Genomic DNA, 20,290 nt, shown 5'->3' with positions numbered 1-20,290 from the left:
ATTTCCCGGGGAGCCTCCTCTGGCACATGCCCCGCGCAGGAGGAGGAGGAGGCGGCTCCGGGATGCTCCCTCCCGCCCCGGGAGGCAGAACGCAACGCACAACACACACACCCCCTGTCGCCCCCGCGGCAGAGCAAGGCAGCCAGACGCGGAGCAGGGAGAAAGGCTCGGGCTCACCTTGGGGCAGCCTCCGTAGGAGGAGGAGGAGAAGCCGCCGCTGCCGCTGCCGCCGCCTCCGTGCACCCCCAGCACCGGGAGAGAGGCCGCTGGCCGCCCGGCGGGCCGTGGTTCCTTCCTCCGCCGGGCGCCCAAGTTCCTTCGGCTGCCTCGGCCCGCGGGGGCTCCACAAATAATAAATTTAATAAATTCCTTTTTTTAATAAGATATTTATTAAAGTTTTCAATTTTATACAAAGAGAAAAATGCAAAAAAATTAGAAAATATATATATTAAAAACACATAAAATTCACAACTTATTTTTCAATAACATATTTCCCTGACCTCCTCATACCTCCCCTTCTTGTTTTCTAGTTCAAATTATTTGTTCAGCAAATCCTTATCTCATAGCATTACCGCTAAATAACACCTTATTTTCTATCCAAGTTCTTGAAACTTAAACTTTTACTTTAAAAAACCATTTTTTCATAACCTTTTATACCATTACAGCTAGAAACCACTTAATTTCAATCCAACATCATTCAACATTCCTTAATATTGCAGTATTTCTGTAAATAGTCCTTAAATTTCTTCCACTCTTCTTCTGCCGACTCTTCTCCCTGGTTGCGGATTCTGCCAGTCATTTCTGCCAATCCCATGCAGTCAATCAACTTCATCTGCCATTCTTCCCGTGTGGGTAAATCTTGCGTCTTCCAATACTTTGCAATGAGTATTCTTGCTGCTGTTGTAGCATACATAAAAAAAGTTCTATCTTTTTTTAACACCAACTGGCCAACCCAGTGGCGTAGCGTGGGGGGTGCAGGGGGGGCCGGCTGCACCGGGCACAACATCTGGGGTTAGGGCAAATCCATGGGTTAGGGGGCGCAAATCCACAGGTTAGGGGGCGCAAATCCATGGGTTAGGGGGCGCAAATTACTTGCCTTGCCCCGGGTGCTGACAACCCACGCTACGCCACTGCCTGGAACGGAGCCCCTGATAATTTTTAGTCTTTCAATGTTGTTTTGTTTAAAATAGACCCCCCCCCACAGCACTGCAGTAGATGAAACAACTGTGCACACCTACTTTCTACCCCTAGCTGTCCCCTCATCCCTGCTGCTACATTTTCACTCTGAACAAGCGTATTCACCCTGCTTTGAAAATGGAGAGATCAGAATGTGGGGATGTGGTTATGGACAGGAGACCTGGGAACAGGGGAGAAGAAGCCCTGTAAATGAACTGAATGAATAAACATTTCTCTTCTGAATTTGCTGGTCTCTCTAGCGTTGATGTCTTTGATCAGCACAGGTCCATGGGAGACGGGGCTCAGAATCTACAGAGGGAGGTGCTACCAGGCTGTCTCCATTTTGGGGGTGGGATTCAGTCACAGCCCAGTCACAACTTAAGTCAGTTTGGGGAAATAGGAGCTATTCACAAAAACAGGATCTGCACAGGAGTGTCAGACCTAATGATCTCCAGCAGGTCTTGCCCCTAAGAAGCAGGTGCTGAGACTGCTGGCTCGCTCCTGCCAGAACAGGATTTTTGTTACTGGGCCTTTAACAGCAGCCTGACATGCTAAACTAGAGGGAAAGGGATGAGCTCTGCGGTCAGGACATCTGCACTGCATGCAGAAGGGCCCAGCGCTCATTCCTAGCACTTCTAGGCAGGGCTGGGAGAGATCCCTACCTGAAACCTGGAGAGCCAATGCCAGCCAGCCAGTGCTGGGCTAAATGAACCAGCAGTCTGACTTGGCATAGCACAGCTTTCTCTATCCCTAAAAAAAGAACGGAGGCGATGCTTTTTGTGGCAAGGAGCGAAACAGGATCCCCCTGCTAATGTGCCGCAGATCGAATGGCTGCAAAGGGGGCAGCTGCAGTTGTGGGTTTGTGAGAAGGCTAAGAGCTTGGATAGATCTGACCAAAGGTTTATCTAGTCTGGCAGTCTGTCTTGTGTGCATCAACAAACCAGGTGCCCACAAGCAAAACCCAGAGGAAATAGTCCTACCTTGCTGTTCTTCCACAGGTTCTGAGCAGCTTATTGCTTCTGAGTCTGTCTGTGTTGGGCTGGGTACTGCCATTTCTTAATCTTTTAACAACCCATAATGCAGGAAGCCGTTTAGATGGGCTCCACAGCCACCATTCCTGCCCTTTTGTGATGCTGGCGGCTGGAGCTGTTGGTCTGCAGGGTGCCAGAGAGCACAATTTTGCTCTCCGTGCTACTGTTGTTCTCAGCGCTTCGTATCGTGGCTAGCTGAAACCATGGGGGGGGGGGTCCTTAGGTGATTTGGCACAAGGGGTTGCCCAGCTCTGTTCCCTGAAACATCTGAATCAGGAGAGGCTGCACCTGAATGCAGTCTAGTTAACTGGAGCTGAAGGCACTGTACATGGTTCCTCTTCCTCCTCATTTTATCCTCACAACTACTCCATGTGGTAGGTTAGGGCTAGACTGAGAGTGAGTGACTGGCTGGCCTGAGGTGATTCAGGGAGTGCTGTGGCTGAGTGAGGATTTGAACCCCGGTTCAATGCTCTAACCATTGCACCACACTGCCCCATACATAGTACTATCTTTCTGCCTGGCTTGGAAGCTGCAGCTAGTATAAAATTTAGCTACTAGGGTGCTCAGGCGGACACCCAGCTTTACACATATCACAGTGGCGTTGAAAACTCTGTACACTACTGAGCCAAGTTCAGTGTTTTGCTGCCCTAAAAAACTTGGGAACAGGATACCTAATACCAGAACACACCGATTTTTAATATATTGAAGAGATCCTGCTGGACAGTCCACAGCCTGTGGCTTTTCACTTGTTGATAATGGAGAAGTGGGCCTTCTTGGGCCTTTTACATTCCCTCCCTTATGCAGTACATTTTTTTCTAAAAATAATGTTTAGGGGTACTCTCATTTTCCTATTCATTTTGAAATACGGACCCCCTCAATGAGGCCAAACTTAGATTCACAAAATGTTTAGGGGTATGCGTACCCCTGCGTCTCCCCAGAAAAAAGGCACTGCCCTTATGTAATTCATGAAGTGGACACAGAAAACCATAAACGCCTGGACTGAGACTTTTTAATTTTTAGTTTGCCATTTTACACATTGCCCTGTTTCATATAGTTTTGTTGTTTTTACTTAGCTTTTAGGAAATTCTGTTGAATACAACTGTTTGCACTTTTGGTATACATAAAAATATTAGGAGGGATAATTTTTTTAATAAATAACTTGCGAACCCTTTCCCTGGAGAAACCTCGTTGTGCTGTTCGTTCCCACCCCCAACAGAGGAAATACAAAACAAAACAAACTAAAGCTCATATTTTATTAGAACAGGAAAAATAAAACAGCCAAGTGGAGAGTGTGAGATACAAGCACGGAGGCTTTCCTAAACTTTTCTGTATCCTTCCAATTTCAGTACAGATGTTGTTGAAGTGAACATGAGAGTGTGTGAAACAGATGTTCAGCAAAGGGCAGAGGCAACCCTCTTGGTGACCTTCCTGTGACTTCTCTTCTCCCACAACCCTGGCCAACTGGCAACGCAAAGTGACCATCTTTTCTAGGAAACCAAGCACAACTGCTGTCTCAGACAGCCTTTAGTGAGGCTCATGCAGTATTAAATCCGCCTGCTACGCAGTCTCAAGACAGACTTGCTATTTGTCGCTCACAGGACAGGATGAGACCAAGTGGGTGGAATTTGCAGGGAGGCAGATTTTGGCAGAACGTTAGACCCTTCTCAACTGAAAGACGTGTTTTGTATGTGGGATGGTCTGCCTTAGGAGTTAGCGGGCTCTCCTACACTGCAGGTGTTTTAAGAGGCTGGGTGGCTATCAGCCAGGAATGGCATAGTTCAGAGATGGGGAACCTTTGACTGCTGCTCCCATCATCCCTGTCTCTTGGTTGCACTGACTCCAGCTGATGGAAGATGGAGTCTATCAGAATCTCTGGAGGGTCAGAGCTTCCCCTTTCCTGCTGTAGTTGCAGGTTTCCTGCCCTGAGCAAGGGTGGATGAGATGACCTCTAAGGACCCATCCAGCTCTAAATTATCTTATTCAACCCGATTCTCTTTTTCTTCAAGGGTTTTTACTGCAACAGACCTTCTACATTTCACCACCTAAGGGCTGAAGGAGAAAATCCATTATTGGCTCCCCAAGTGTTTCCCCCCGCTTCACTTTAAATCAGCTATGTTATGGAGGCAAGGCTTAATCATTTCCAATGAACCATTTCCCTAATCTAAATCACATGCACCTGCAGCTATTAGACCTGCATATGTGGGGCAGGCAGGGAAGATGCTGGTACCTGCATTTTCACCCACTGTGGACCTAATAGCAGCTCAAAGAGGGTGAAATGACCCAACCCCGCTGTGTTTTAAGCCAGTTATGTGAGCACAGCCATAGTCTACTCAGCACACACAGCTTTGTACAAACAAATGAGGATGAATGTTGAATAAATATATCATCTGGAGGAGCCTAGCAGTGATTATGGGGGTTGGAATCCTACAGGGTCACCAGCTAGCCATCCCAACTGCAGGGGTGAAAGAGATTTCGCCTGGCTCTCAGCTAGGGATAAATCACTGAGCAACTCAACCCTGAATGTGTTTTGGGTGTGTCCGAGTTTCCTGGCATCAGGAGCTGTGCCGGAGCACAAGCGGTAAAAAGCCTTTTAGGGTGGAGGGGTGGTAAAATGCTGCTTCCAGACTTCCAATTGCCTATTCCTGTTCTAAATGATCAGTTGATACACTGCCTACCTCAGAGTGCAGGAAGACCAGAAGCAGAAACCTTATTGTCAGTTAACTCTTGTTTTGTTTTGTTTTTTATTTATGTACCTAAACCTAGATTGGTTATACAGTGGTACCTCGGGTTAAGAACTTAATTCGTCCTGGCAGTCTGTTCTTAACCTGAAACTGTTCTTAACCTGAAGCACCACTTTAGCTAATGGGGCCTCCTGCTGCTGCTGCGCTGCGGCCGCGCGATTTTTGTTCTCATCCTGAAGCAAAGTTCTTAACCCGAGGTAATATTTCTGGGTTAGCAGAGTCTGTAACCTGAAGTGTATGTAACGTGAAGCGTATGTAACCCGAGGTACCATTGTGGGTGTGTGTGGGTGTACCGGTAATTTATTCTGTGTTTGTCTAATTGTTCATTTTTGAATTTACTGACATGCTCTGTATTCCGTACACGGGCAAACCTCGGTTCCCGAATGCCTCCATTTTGGAATTTTTCGGCTTCCGTGTACGGAATACAGAGAGTGTCAGTAAATTCAAAAATTACAAAAATGGACCATTAGACAAACCTCGGTTCCCGAATGCCTCCGTTTTGGAACGTTTCGGCTTCCGAACACCGAAAACCCAGAAGTAACTGCTCTGGTTTTCAAAACGATTTTCAGAAGTCGAATGGCTTCTGAGCCACATTTTCCTCCCCCCCCCCCCTTGACTTTGCAGCCAACCGATTGATCCTTGGTTTTCGAACTTTTCGGAAGCCGAATGGTCTTCCAGAATGGATTGAGTTCGAAAACCGAGGCTCCGCTGTAGTTGTTCTGCTTTGGGCCCCGCTCCTTGTGGAAAAGCAGCACGTAAGTAAACTCAGTCACTCAAGCAATGCCCTGGATTTGGTTCTGAGAGAGGCGAAATGCAGCTGGCTTGACCCTTCTTGCACCTCGCATCTCCCTGCCCACTCTACCTCCTGCCAATTCCCCCACTTCCTCCTACTCAGAGTTCACCACCAAAAGCTTTTGCATGTAGGAGTTGAGCCATTTCTGCCTCTCCATGGCTGTCAGCATCTTGCTTTTCTCCCTGAATGCGGCATCATCCGCTAGCACAATACTTCGCTTCCCGCCCCAACCTGGAACCCAGCTGGCTTGGTACAGCGCCACCTTCTGGCCCCTAGGAGACGGAGCTTCCTGTCTCATTGGGCCCCACAGGCGGGACTTCCTGTTTCGCCCTTCATCTTCATTGTCCTCAGCCCAGGGGGCGGTGACATCTGAGGACATCCATTTGAGCATCCAGTCATGCAAGGTAGTGGATGGGATGCGGAGGCTCCAGGGAACAGGGGCTCCTTTGAGGTCAACGCTGCCCCCTGCTGGAGGATACTGGGACACTTCACGTCTCCAGAGCCTGCTGGGAGAAAAAGTATAGGAAACCTGAGTTCTCCAGAGGAGGGATCAAGTAGATTGGAACCGAGGAGGAGTCCTAATATTGCCTTCTGAAGGAAGCACAGAACAAGTATGGATCCCTCTAAGGTCTTGCCCACACAATATGCAATCTCCAGAAAGCCACCCGTGTTAGCCTGTTGCAGCAAAAACAAGCTTTTGGGCGCCTTAAAAAAGACTAAATATATTTATAAAGATTTAGGCTGCGTATACAGAATACATTTACAGCGCACCCACCCAAAGAGTCCCGGCAGCTGCAGTTCATTACTCACACAGCTACAATTCCCAGCACCCTTCACAAACTACAGTTCTTTGACGAGAGGGGAGTTGGGTGCTTTTAACTCCTGCTGCCCCTGACCATTGGCCCTGCTGGCTGGCGCTGAAGGGAGCTGCAGTGCTTCAAACGTGAGCTCTGCGGGTTCCCCAATCCTGCGCTAGTAATTTGATATAGTGTAACCTGGCGGCTGTTAGTTCGTGGGAAATAATGGAAACTTAATTAATAGGCAGGAAGTGGAGTAAGAAACCCATAGTCTCAAGCCTGATGGAAGACACCTAGGAGCCACCTCCACCAGTAAGGTCCCTTGAGGGGAGAGCTCAGATTCGGGGGGGGGGGCAGCATTGCCGGCTCAGTGTCTGCCTACAGCATTCTGTCCCTACCAGGCAGATGCCTCCGGGATGCTCTCAAGAGAGGCAAGGAGGGGACAGTCATTCCCTGTTATTACCATATGTTTTGCTCTATAAGACTCACTTTTTCCCTTCCCGCATCTTATGGAGCGAATGCAGGCTGCACAGCCATCACAGAAGCCAGAACAGCAAGAGGGATTGCTGTTTTCACTGCACAGCGATCCCTCTTGCTGTTCTGGCTTCTGAGATTCAGAATATTTTTTTACTTGTTTTCCTCCTCCAAAAACTAGGTGCATCTTGTGGTCTGATGCGTCCTATAGAGCGAAAAATACGGTAATACGGAGGAAGGGAAAGGAGATTGTTAGCCGCTTTGAGACTCTTTAAAGGGAGTGAAAGGCGGGATATCAAATCCAAACTCTTCTTCTTCTCTTCTTCTAATTCCCTGTTCTGTTCAACTGTTCAACTAGGCATTTGATAGACTTTGGGCCCCTCCAGACATCTGTTTCATTGTGCATTCTCACTGAAGTACTCTCGAGGCAATAAGGTTGGCCATGCATGGTTCCGCTTTCCATTCAGTGTGCCTGCAAAAGTTTTGGGGCAGTCATATACTGCTTTGTCTACAATCAGTAATAATCCTGTATCCTGTCACTGGGATCCCATAACTTTCTTTATGCCAAACATTCTGGTTTATTTTTGTCCTGCTTTTGTCGTGCTTTAGCCCCTTCAGAAAGCAATAATGTCATAGCATCAAGGAAGCGTTGAATGACAAATAAAGCGCTGAATGACAAATAAAGCGTGAAGAATAAACCCACTACTGACACGTTATGATTGTGTCAGGAACATGTTGCAGAATACACCCGCAATAAAACACCAGTCTGAAGAGGCCCCTGTTCTCTGTGCCTTTTCAGCTCTCTTCTTCAAAACTGTCATTCCCTCCATTACTTATGTCCAGGCTATGAGTTTCATCGTTTATTTAGACAAAAAAAAAGCACCGCCTCGGCAGAAGAGGGAGCTATTGTGGACTCAAGGAAACTGCAAAGTTTGCACAAGTCCGAAAACTACTTTAAGGGGGGAACAAACCTAAGGAGAAGGGAACCTTAAAAACAGCCCAAGCACTGAGCATGCTCAGTGTGGCTACGAAATACTGAGAGGCAGTTGAGGGTGGGAAATGAAAATATGGGGTGTTGGTGGTGGAGAAGATGGCCTCGAATCTTGAATAGAAGCACTCCACAAACACTGCAACATTTTGTTGCAGGCCCCACATGACTAAGAAATTGGCCATTACATTGGAATTCTTGTTGAAGAATTCCATGAGCAAATTACGGACAAAAATGGTGGAGCTAGTTCTTAAATCAATAATAGAATTGTGGATTATTTGAGCACTTCTTCCAGACAACCTGTTTGTTCATCCTGGTTTGTCTGCAGGGAGATTGGACAACCTTGACTATGAACCTTCATTCTGAGCTGTTTGCAGGTTGGTCACATGGCAGTTGTGTCAATGCAAGTGCCGACCCCCCCCCTTCCCGGTGAATTTTCCTGCCACTTTCCTTACTGCAAAACGTCTGATCTTTTGGGTACGGGGTTTCTTGTGCAAGGACTCCCAATCAATTGTAATTGTGAGATACGAGTCTGCGGGTATGTGAGTGAATCTCATCTGAAAATAGCGACAGTCTGGAAGAGCCCTAAATCTTTCCAACTCTAGAACCTCTCATTATACTTTGAAACAAAGCCCCTGCTCCATCCACATTCTGCTTAACCCTTCCCAGCCCCTCTTTCCCCTCTCCTGCAACTACAAACTTATCCCTTTGCACCTTCTTGCAGCCTCTTCTCCCAAAAAAGGGATAAAGAGTCAGTATTAATGTCTTCTTTCCCCAGCCTGGCTTCTTTTGGAAGAGAAAGAAGCAACCAGCAGTTGAAAAAGTGAGAGAGGAGGTTCCCCAAAAGGTATTTCCCCTATTTATCCCACTACCTATATTGGGATAGTCAACTTGGTTCCACCAAGATGTTGTCCAACTACAACTCCCATCATCCCTGACCATCGCTCACATTGACTGGGGCTGATGGGACGACGCTACACTGGCTGCATCTGGATGGCACTGTGTTGGCTGCCCCTGACCAACACATTCTTAAAAACTATGCTGGGTGAAGAACTTTCTCCTTTCCTTTCCCAATCCCCTTCTCTGCCACATTCTCTTTTGCAAGACTTTGGTCATGTTACTAAACTTTAAATGCACGCACCCCCCCCCTGCCATCCCTGCCCAATCTTGTCCACTGTAAATCTGGTTCAGATGGAAAATGACTCGCGTGGTTTTTAACAGATCTAGAATGACCGATGGAAAAGGTGGTCAGGGGAAAAACCCCCCACACACAAAAAACCCCTTCAACTTACCTGCCTGAGTTGTGCACCACAGCCCCTGAAGACAGCAGCAAGCAAGAACTGAGAATGACTAAGGTGGCCCTGGGACTTTTGCAGGCTCCAAGCGCTGCTTCCATGGCTCCTGAGGCTAGGAGGGAAAGACAGGGAAAGGGATTGGCGTGTGAAAAGGGCAACTCCGGCAGGCTCCCGCCCCTGGATTCCTTACCTATGTATGTTGGTGACACGGCACAGGGGTTCTTGTATCCCAGCCCTCTGTTTCCTGCCTCCAGCAATCTCCCTCTGGTGAATTTATACCCCTCTGCCTCTGCTTGTGACATCAGCACAGAGGGCAAGTGGAGGCGTCCAGGCTCCAGATCAATGGGAAGACGATGCTTTGAGGCGGGAAAAGATGGAATGGATCGGATTGGAATGGGTTGCCCCGGGTCACTCTAATAAAAGAAAATAATGAGGCACAGCAAGGAATGGGGTCAGAATATGGACTGTGGAGGGGAAAATACGAGATAGGAGAGTAATTGTGAGAGAGAGAGAGAGAGAGAAAGAGAGAGAGGATTTTTTAAAGTGTGACTGAGAGAAATAAAGGATGGGTGATTAAAGATGATGGAACTAAACAGAAGGATGGAAAATTATTGTGAGGGATAGTGGGGAGACTTTGGTGAGAACACACTGATGTTAAAAGTCCATAGGCACAGACAGAGTGGAATTTTTAGTGCAAAAAAATTGCAGGTTTAATATGCATTTGTGGTGTCTTTGTGGAGGGGGAGGGGCCCTCAGCCACACTTCCCTTTGCCTGCAATTTCTTCCATTTGGTCCGGGGCTTCTATGCACAGGTTCAAGAGGTTTTCTTTTGTCCCGCTGAAAACCTTTTGAACTTGTGCCTAGAAGTCAAGGAGCAAACGGAAGTGTGTGTCTATGGAGATGATGTGAATGTTAACAAGACAGGGAAATTAGGCTGCTTGTGTTCTTCTCATTATCAGAGCAAACGCTATCGGATCCCCTTGACCCCACTTGGAAGGTCTCATTCAGCACCACCGCTAATGAAACCTGCTCCCACACTATGGCGTGACTCACCGCTTGGTTGTCGATGGAGGGTGGGCGGCTGGGTGGTCTCACTTCCCTCCGGGCCTCATTAACACAAGGCTCGCTAATAGGCACGCAAACAAGTTGCAGTTGATGTGACTGAGGGTAGGGCAAGGAGACAGGCCTTTGCGTTGGGCAGTGGAAGAAGTGCATCCTGGGTCACAGCAACTCTTGAGAAGGGACTGTGCATCAAGCTCAAGTTGGAGTGCAGACATGAGCCAAACATGGCCTTTGGTATTTGTCATTAGATCCACCATTTCCATAGTGTTTGCAAGAGGCAATAGTGCTGCCTCTTGCACACATACCTCACAAGTGTCCTGGAAAAACTGGGACACCCCATTTTTTCTTGCAAGAGAATGGCAGCCATTTTGGGTGCCATGATCTTGCATGATTTCGTGCTGTAATTTCCCCTTGAAAAAGAGTGCTTTTTTCAGGGTCGCAATCTTCTTGTGTGGCACCACAAAACACACGCTTTTGGTCTGAAAAAAGCATTGGGGGTGGGGTTTGCAGTGTGAAATCGTGCAGTGATCACATGGTCACTGTCCTCTTGTGACAAAAAATGGGAAGATGGCGTCCCAGTTTTTGCTGTTTGGATGTTGGAGGGTATGTACATATTCACTGAGGTCTGCTCCACCAGCCTGGTTGAAAGCAATTGTTGTTTGGAGTTCCTCTTCCAAGACTGTCTCCATCACCTGCAATTCTACTTGGCTGTGTCTGAGGGAGAAGAAAGACCTGCCTTATCAGTCATGCTAGATGAAGCCTTCTCAAGAAGTGTCCTTTCAAAGGGCCTTCCACCTGGCTTCCCTATATGGGCCTAGCTGAAACCAATGGCCATTTGGCTTCTCTTTTCCCAAAATAGCTTCCATCAGCAGCCATCTAACCAGGATTGTTTAATAACAGGCTACCAGAAGAGAAGGAAGATGGACACACCATGAAAGCACCTGACTTCCCCCAAATAATCCTAGGTACCTCAGTTTACCCTTCACAAAGCTGCAATTCCCAGAACCTTTCACAAACCACAGTTTCCAGGATTCTTTGTATAGTAAAAGAGCAAGGCCTAAAATGGCAAAGTTCTTCCCACCAAGAAGAACTTCGATTTTAGCAGCCCTGCTGAATTGCCAGACTGAAAGCAGCAGTTCTATATTCCTGAAGAGACCCAGCTATGCTCCTCAATTTATGCCATGGGTCCACAAGCAGAACCCATATTTCAATCTTTTGCATTTGTTGTGGAAAGAGGCAGGACCTTCTGGTTCTGGGGGAATACAGGGTCTAATGACAGCAGCTTAATTCACGGCTGCTTCCTATCTACAGATATCTCGATATGGGGTATATCTGGACCAGGCTGCTGAGAGCACGGGACTATACATTTAAAAGGACCTGGTGGATTAAGAGAGGAGAAGGTGTGGGGAAGAGCAGACTCTGGGTTTTGTCAGGGAATATCTTAATCAGACATTCAGATGCCGACTTTGCTGGAGGGAACACAGCGAGGCGTTGTCGTCGCTGAAGTTATCAATAGCGCCTCAGCTGCCAGCACTGACCCCAATGCGGCTAATTGGGCGTCAGGATCAGAGACGCAGAGCTAGATGCTCAATTGCTTTCGTAAATTAACGGAGCCGGGCACCCACCCCCACCCCCGGGTGCACAAGCCTCTCAGGATGTGCGGGCTTCTCAGACGTAGCCAGTGCTCTCAGAGGTGGCACTTGACTTTAATCCCAGCACACACAAACAAACAGAAAGACATAGAACCCTCAGCCTGTTGAGATAAGGGGGTCTAAACCAGGAGTCAGCAAACTTTTTCTGCAGGAGGCCGGTCCACTGTCCCTCAGACCCTGTGGGAGGGGGGCAGACTATATTGTGAGGAAGAAAAAATGAATGAATTCCTATGCCACACAAATAACCCATCGGTCCATTTTAAATAAAAGCACACATTCTACTCATGTAAAAACACACTGATTCCCAGACCATCCACGGGCCGGATTTAGAAGGCGATTGGGCTGGATCCGGCCCCCGGGCCTTAGTTTGCCTACCCATGGTCTAAACATTCCAGTATAAAAGCAACACAGGCCTTTCGCAGATGTGAAGCAGATGCTGGCAACTAGTTTGGTGTGTGTTTTGCGCAAGAGATGTTTGCCTGAACTTGAGAAGGGTTCAGTCATGGGCAGGGAGATTGCCCATGCAATGCCCTGAGGTGGGGGTGGGGTGGGCTTTTTATTTTGCTGCCTGACTGAGGCAAAAGAGCCAATGCCCACCCCACAAGTCAGGCTATGGTGGTTATCTCCTGCCTGCACAGCTGGAGGCAGTGATGTTTCTGAATCTCCGTTGCTGGAAACCACAGGGGGAGGAAAGAAGGCTCTTGTGGTCCTTTCTGAGAGTCCCCCCCCCAAGATCTGTTTGGCCTCTGTGAGTACAGGATGCTGGACTAGATGGGCCATTGGCCTGATCCAGCAGCCTCGTCCTTTGTTCTCATGATGTGTATAGCACCTAAGGTTGGCTAAGTTGTTATTGATGCCCAAGGCAGACAACCCTGCAAATGTACTGTATTTACTTGGCAGCAGGGATGGGGGAGAAATTTGATTCGGTTAACATTTGAAGGGGAACCTACGTAACCGGCTCTTTCTGAAATGATACGGGATTTGTTAAGTTGTGGGTTGACATAGCAGACAACACAGCAATTTCTCCAAAGCAGCTCTTTATTTGTAAGTTGGAACAGAACTGAACTGAAGGCCTCAGTCAGCCTGCTTATATAGAGCTCCAGTACCTTGTTACTGTAACAACTTTCTAAAACTATCCAATCACTGAAAGTCACTTTTGATTCTTCATTTGCATACAAACTATCCAATCACTGAACATCACTTTCGATCCTTCATTTGCATAACTATCTACAGTATCCCCCTGCTGGCCCAGGGTGAGAACTTCAGTACATAACAGGATTCAAAATGCCATCCTTTGAAAACTGTGCTTGTAACTCAGTTCTCCAACCAAGTAATATGTACAAAAAAGAGAGAGGGTAAGGTGTGCTTAGAAATCAATATATTAGGCAAAATTTCACACAAACACATTTCTATTAGGAGCAGTAGGCAGGTCGGAGCCAAAGAACAGTTGAGAGGCGGGAGTCCAAGTAGTATAAGGAAACAGGGTAATGCTGATAAGTTTTAAAGAGAACTTAAACGAAATGCGAACTTGATGCGCAGTACTGAATTTAAGACTGGGAAAATGAGTAAATAGAAATGGACAAATTCACCCATCCCTGCTTGGCAGCAAAAATGCAGTGGATTGTATTCAACATCAGTCATCAAACAGGCCCATTGAAATTAATGGCCACAGCTAATTTAGGCCCAATCATTTCAACACATCTAGAATTCAGCTGGATACAATCCAGTAAGAATAAATTAAATAAGTAACAATTTGCTACCCTTTCATAACACCAAAGATTCAGCCGCCTCACTCTGTCCTATGGTTGGGCTGGCCACGCCTGCAATTCATCTGGAGGACTATCCGCACTGTTTTTACACAAGTTGCATAAGGGTAGGAGGTGGACAGAACACAGAGAGCAAGACGAAGAAAGAAATGCTGTTGAATTCAGTGAAACTTCTGCATGAACAACTTTAGGGTAGGGATTTTCTGCAAGCTCTGTTGGTGAGACGCAACAGTCCTTACCTGGCTGGCATCTAAATTTGTTGCCACTTTCCAGGGCAAGAGAAAAACATTTTTATTCATCAAGGCATTTTAATTCAGTGTATGTGTGTGTTTTATTGCTGCTGTTTTGCACATTTGTTTGAACTTACGTACTTTTTGTTAGCCTAACATTAATTTTCACCCAGGCGGTTTTTATTTCCTGCTCTGCTGTTTATAGATTTGGCAGATTGTTGTTTTTTTAAGTGCATGTGATTTGATTTTGTGGCATTTATAATTCCACCCCCCTCCCGAAAAGCCACGTGGAAGATGCTCGAAGGACACAGGGTTTTCGTTTATCAACCAAAAAAGATAGAAAGAACAGAACAGACTGAAATCTTGTGCTCAATTACCAGAGAGTAAGTCTTCTTGAGTTTAACAGGACTTACTTCTGAGTAGAGAGGTCTAGGATTGTCCTAGAAATATTTTTAGGCGAGATGCATTTACACACACAGCCAATTCAGGTTGCACAATGAAAGCTGATTTGGCACTCTTTGGTAACAAAACCCCCCGAAACTGCATTGAGTTAAGGGTGCTGAGAGAAGTTAGGAGACGCCAATTCTCCTCACAGAGCTACTTTTCATGAAGTGGCTCACAATGAATCCCTGTTCACAGGGAACTCTGTGAACTGTAGCGGGGTGTGTGTGTGTGTGTGTGTGTGTGTGTGGTGGGGTGACTCCTGACAACCCTCAGCACCCTTCACAAACTCCTGCTCCCAGAATTCTTTGTGGAAGAAGCCGTGACTGTTTAAAGTGGTATCATAGTTCTTTAAATTTAAAGTTCTTTAGGAGCTCATGTGGCCTGAGTCTTTTCCCCTTTAAATATCCCTGTCTGCTCCTTCCCCTCTATCTCAGATCAGTTGTAGCTTCAGGAAAGCAATCTTTATAGGCTTTGTGGAGGGTTTCCTTTATCCTGTTTCAAAGATGAAGGGGGCAATGTTATTGTTTGGCATAAGCCTTCTGCTATATGGTGGATCTGCTTCTCTGCTGGTACTAGGTGAGTGACTCAGGCTGCAACCATACTTAAAGGTAAAAGGACCCCAATTGTTAAGTCCAGTCGCAGACGACTCTGGGGTTGTGGTGCTCATCTCACTTTACTGGCTGAGGGAGCCAGTGCTTGTCCGCAGACAGCTTTCTGGGTCATGTGGCCAGCATGACTAAGCCACTTCTGGTGAACCAGAGCAACGCATGGAAACGCCGTTTACCTTCCTGCTGGAGCGGTACCTATTTATCTACTTGCACTTTGACGTGCTTTCGAACTGCTAGGTTGGCAGGAGCAACCTTCAGGTATACTGGGCCGTTTAGGGCTTTAACCTTGAAATGAAACCATGGGAGATTGCTGAATTTTGGAAAGGAGAAGGAGCTTATGCTCATTGGATAAAGGATGCTGGGATTCTGTCCCTCTGGGAATTTGGGGTGGGGGGGGCATAAGGAGGCAATACAGTTAGCTGAGAGAAGTGTGATATAGAAGCTATAACTTCCAAGCACTGTGTCCTTCTTTTCCTCAACTGCTTTCCCATCTGCCTGTATTTGTTCCCTTTCCCTCCTTCCTCCTTTACTCATTAGATTACCCTGTTTCCTTATACTACCCGGACTCCCGCCTCTCAACTGTTCTTTGGCTCCGACCTGCCTACTGCCTGTATGAACAGTGGACCAGAGAGGACTTGGATCCTAGCCAGGCCTCCCGGAAGACAGCTACCATAGAGGTGGAAGTGAAACCAGAAGGTAATGGAAGTGGTGAACAGGTAGAATAAAGCAAAAAGTTGCTCAAGAGTTTTGTTGATTAAGTTGGCACTTCAAAAAAATTCTCCTTCCAGTGCTGTTTTGGAAAGCGCAACATCCCTGACTTGTACAGAAACTGTGGTGCTCCGTTCCGTATAATCCTGAAAGTAATTAGTCCTTTGTTTGTCTCTCTTTATCATTTCCACCTTCTCTAGGAAGAAGCTGGAGGGAAGGTTGGGTCAGTAAACGTTGAGAACATGGACTAATACTTGGGGAGATGTGGGTTAAGATCTCCACTCCATGAAGCTCACTGGCTCAACCTGATCTACCTTATAGGGTTATTGTAAGGGGGGAGGGAAATGGATGTATTATTATCTCTTTCCAAATGTACCTAATAAAACCACCTGTTTGGAGAGGCTTGCCATATTGCTGCTGGGTCTGGCCCTACTGTTGGGCAGTTGGCAGATGCTACACTGTATATCAACATCTATCACTAAGTAATTTGAATCTCCCGCCTCTCCTGGGTTCTTAAGAGAGAATAGATCAGATTCTTCTTTTTCCTTCCAGGACACAACCACACTTATAAGATTGGTAGGAAGTTCCCTATACCCTATTGTGGCCCAGTGACAGAGGAGCCTTTGATCACAAAAGACCTTGCTTATGAGGTGGGGCCCACCTTAGTTTGCCTCCAGGAAAACTGCACAAAAGCGGTCCTTCCTGGGCGAGGGTACAGGTGAGAAGTTTATTTGGTCTCATTGGATAAATATCTTATTTACAGAGGAATGGTGTCATCTGGGTCTCAGTTGCATGCCTTGCCCTCCATGAATTTGTCTAATCCTAGCTGGTAGCCATCACTACCTCCTGAGGGAGCGAGGGAAAGAATGCGCAATAAACAATGCCTGTTGTATAACCTCCCTACAAACTTTGTGCAAACGAATCAGGACGAATGCCTAATAAACAGGTCATCTGGAAGCAACCAATATCTTTCCTGCTCATAGTTCCTCAGGAGAATAATAATAATAATAATAATAATAATAATAATAATAATAATAATAATAAATAATAATAATAAATAATAATAAATAATAAATAATAAATTTATTATTTATACCCCTCCCATCTGGCAGGGTTTCCCCAGCGACTCTGGGCGGCTTCCAACAAAATATTAAAATACAATAGTCTATTAAACATTAAGAGCTTCCCTAAACAGGGCTGCCTTCAGATGTCTTCTAAAAGACTGGTAGTTGTTTTTCTCTTTGACATCTGGTGGGAGGGTGTTTCACAGGGTGGGTGCCACTACCGAGAAGGCCCTCTCCCTGGTTCCCTGTAACTTGGCTTCTTGCAGGGAGGGAACTACTAGAAGGCCCTCGGCACTGGACCTCAGTGTCTGGGCTGAACGATGGGGGTGGAGACGCTCCTTCAGGTATACAGGACCGAGGCCACTTAGGGCTTTAAAGGTCAGCACCAACACCAAGAGAAGGATAATAATCTGAAAAACCTCTGGGGGAAAAGTGGGCTTTATGTGTGTGTCCCATAAAGCATTAACCATGTCATGCCCAAATCTGTTTTTCTTGCCCTTCCCACTTTGGACAGTGCCCGGTACCTTCTCTACAATCAAATCCAGACCCTCCTTGCTGCAACCAACTGGTCCCAGCCTTTCTACACACGAGGTGACATGCGGGGCAGAGGGGTGGTGGTGGTACAAGGGGAACTACAGCTTTCAGGCATCTTGGTAGTCCAGGTCCAAGATTTATAGAGGGTTTTTTTGTGGGGGAGGGGGGATAGAGGACTGGAGAGAGGCTTCCTTCCTAGAAGAATGGTGGGGAAACCTGTTATCCTCCAGAGATACTGCTGCACTACATTTCCCATCATCCCTGACCATTGGCCGTGTTAGCTGGGGATGAAGGGAGTTGGAGTCCTGCATCGTCTGGAGGTCCAAAGGTCCCCCACCCCTTCTTTAGAGTGAGACCAACTTCCTACATTTGTCCTCCAACAGGCGTTTGAGAAACGGTGCGGTGTAACGGCTAGAAGGCTGGACTTCAGAGTCCTGGGTTCAAATCCCAGTTAGCCATAGAGGTTACTGCACGACCTGCTTGGGCTAGCTACTCTTGGCTGCCAGCTTGTTGTTAGGATAAAATGCAGGGAAAGGGGAACCCAGAGTTCTTTGGGGGAAGAGAAAGCGTGAAGCAATTTAAGGAAGCTCTTCTCTCTGGTTGCCTGTTGAGCAACACCTTGTTTCCAAAATATAGTAAAAGCACATGGTTTTGGCTTTAGGTGCAATCCCCAGAACATGACCCCTGTGCGTATTACAGGCTAACTACATATACTAAATGTGTCTCGTCTCTTTTCCCTTTCCTCCCATGGTAGGTCTACCTATCAGTTTCCGTTCCATGGATGTTGCATTCGGAGGCCTCTCAGGAGGGCTGGTGGCTGTCATAGTCCTGCTAAGCATCACCGTGTTCCTACTTTTGGGGGCTGCTTGGTTAATCGTGGCTGGGTGGCAGCAGTGATCTTCCCCAACTTTGTGAACCGGAAGCACTTAATCCTGACCCAGTGTAGGATTCCAAGACCTGCCCACATTCCAGTGTCATCAACGTTCTTATTGCAGCCTAATAAACGTGCCTTGCCTTTCGATCTTCTGAGTGCTTTTGCTGGGGGTGGCAACTCACAACTGTTCTGGGTGAGGCTGATGGAGACGAACATCATCTCGAGACCCCCAACTCTTGAAGTCTAGAGTAGGTCAGACTCAGGATTCAACAGCTTCACATTGTTAAACTTACCCCACCTCTCCCAGCACTGTGAAGTTACATTTCCTTTGGCAGGGGGTCGCTGGGAGCTTGTGGAGTTTTGTAATATTTACAAATATACAGGCTGAACATAGGTGGTGGAAGTAAAAGGTAAAAAGGTAAAGGACCCCTAGATGGTTAAGTCCAGTCAAAGGCGACTATGGGGTTGTGGTGCTCATCTCACTTCCGGCCGAGGGAGCATTTGTCCACAGACAGCTTTTCCAGGTCCTGTGGCCACCATGACTAAACTGCTTCTGGCACAATGGAACACCGTGACGGAAGCCAGAGCGCACGAAAACGCTGTTTACCTTCTCGCTGCAGCGATATCTACTTGCACTGGTGTGCATTCAAACCGCTAGGTTGGCAGAACCTGGGGCATAGCAACGGGAGCTCACCACCACCACTCAGATTCGAACCGCCGACCTTCTGATCGGCAAGCCCAAGAGGCTCAGTGTTTTAGACCACAGCGCCACCTGCGTCTCTAGGTGGTGGAAGTACCATTTTAACAGCTCCCAACAGACAACCGTATCCACCATCCCACATCAAATCTCCAGAGTGAAGTAGCTCAGTGTTCCCTGATGCTGCTACTTGCAGAACCACCCAAAACCAGTACTGATTTTTATGGGTGTGTTCACATTACCACCCTAGAGCACAGTGAAGTTGTGGTCCATCTCACAGCTCTTCCTCCTGCGACTTCCCACCAGCTGTTCATATCAGCGCTGTCAATTTGGCATTGGCAAGGCTGGGGTGTTCTTATGCAGGTGTGTTTTCACACCTTGGCTGGAGAGGAATTGAAAACAGCTCAAGGACTCCCATGGATGTGAAGCTGGTTTGAGAAACAACACCTCAGACAATACTATATTATAACAAAGTACAGGATACATATGCGTTTTGGATAACACTGTGTGAACACGGGTTAGAAACCCAGCACTGTAAATGGAGTGAGGGTACAGGAAATGGGAGTCAGAACACAACCTGTGCCTTTCTAAAAAAACAACAACAAAACACTACTAGCTGTTTATTTTCATAGATACACGGGTTCCCTCCCACTGGTCACTAGTTTGTGGAAGGGATTAAAGTGCATACCATGAAATTTAGGTTTGCACAATTAAAATGTATTAAAAGTGCTCTGTCCCCCAAAACAAATCATTAAAAGAAAGAAAGAAGACAACACAATTTTTTTTTTTGGGGGGGAGCCTGGTGCAACAAAGTTCAAGATAACATTGACCTATATATTTTGTTACTAACTTTATAGAGATAAGTCAGTGCTAGCATAAGGCTGTAAATAATAAATTATAAGCACAGTCCTTTTTTAAAAAATATATAAAAAAGCCTTTTGATTTGATGCGTGCTATATGTAGCACATCATATGATTATGTATTATATACGTGCATATATGCCAATGTGGTATATTGCAGACAATTCTCAATTTGCCTGAAAGACTGCACAAATTTTGACTTCTTCTAAACAGAGTTTTAAGGATAGAGGATGATATGCTATGCAGTGGAAAATGGTTATTAGCAGACTCCACGGGGTGGGGGGGTGGGAAGGAAGTCTGAGAATTCGGAGAATTCTACACTTTTTGATTCTATTTTATGTGTGAATGTAAAATTAAATTGTAAAACCAATAAAAACTTATTACAAAATTTTGACTTCTCCCCCCCCCTTTTTTAAAAAGGAATCAATTTCCCCTTGCTTTCAAAACGTGGGTGTGTGTTTCTAAATCTTCATTTCCGAATAAGGGAGGCCCAACA

At 46.6% G+C, this 20,290-nt stretch overlaps 2 protein-coding genes across 4 annotated transcripts; one reads left to right on the top strand and one right to left on the bottom strand.

The window, feature by feature from the left end:
* Positions 1-5,653: 5,653 nt before the first annotated feature.
* PTH2 (parathyroid hormone 2) lies at positions 5,654-9,520 on the bottom strand. The gene is made up of 3 exons (XM_083472079.1): positions 9,486-9,520; positions 9,293-9,407; positions 5,654-6,247 (listed from the first exon to the last, which is right to left on the bottom strand). The coding sequence occupies exons 2-3, from the start codon at positions 9,394-9,396 to the stop codon at positions 5,836-5,838; spliced, it is 516 nt and encodes a 171-aa protein (XP_083328205.1). The 5' UTR covers positions 9,397-9,407; positions 9,486-9,520; the 3' UTR covers positions 5,654-5,835.
* On the top strand, positions 6,085-18,390 carry LOC310691853 (uncharacterized protein). 3 transcript variants are annotated; one of them, XM_083472074.1, is made up of 5 exons: positions 6,085-6,145; positions 15,595-15,753; positions 16,318-16,483; positions 17,344-17,420; positions 18,118-18,390. In XM_083472074.1, the coding sequence occupies exons 1-5, from the start codon at positions 6,139-6,141 to the stop codon at positions 18,258-18,260; spliced, it is 552 nt and encodes a 183-aa protein (XP_083328200.1). In that variant the 5' UTR covers positions 6,085-6,138; the 3' UTR covers positions 18,261-18,390. The 3 variants fall into 3 exon arrangements, 2 of the variants coding, with proteins under 2 accessions (XP_083328200.1, XP_083328199.1); XR_014518579.1 differs by lacking the exon at positions 6,085-6,145 and adding an exon at positions 14,825-15,057; XM_083472073.1 differs by lacking the exon at positions 6,085-6,145 and adding an exon at positions 14,825-15,025.
* Positions 18,391-20,290: the final 1,900 nt, after the last annotated feature.

This window comes from Podarcis liolepis (assembly GCF_965112155.1).
Source record: "Podarcis liolepis genome assembly, chromosome: 13".
In the NCBI taxonomy this organism is placed as follows: domain Eukaryota; kingdom Metazoa; phylum Chordata; class Lepidosauria; order Squamata; family Lacertidae; genus Podarcis; species Podarcis liolepis.
This window is presented reverse-complemented; position numbering and strand designations above follow the sequence as displayed.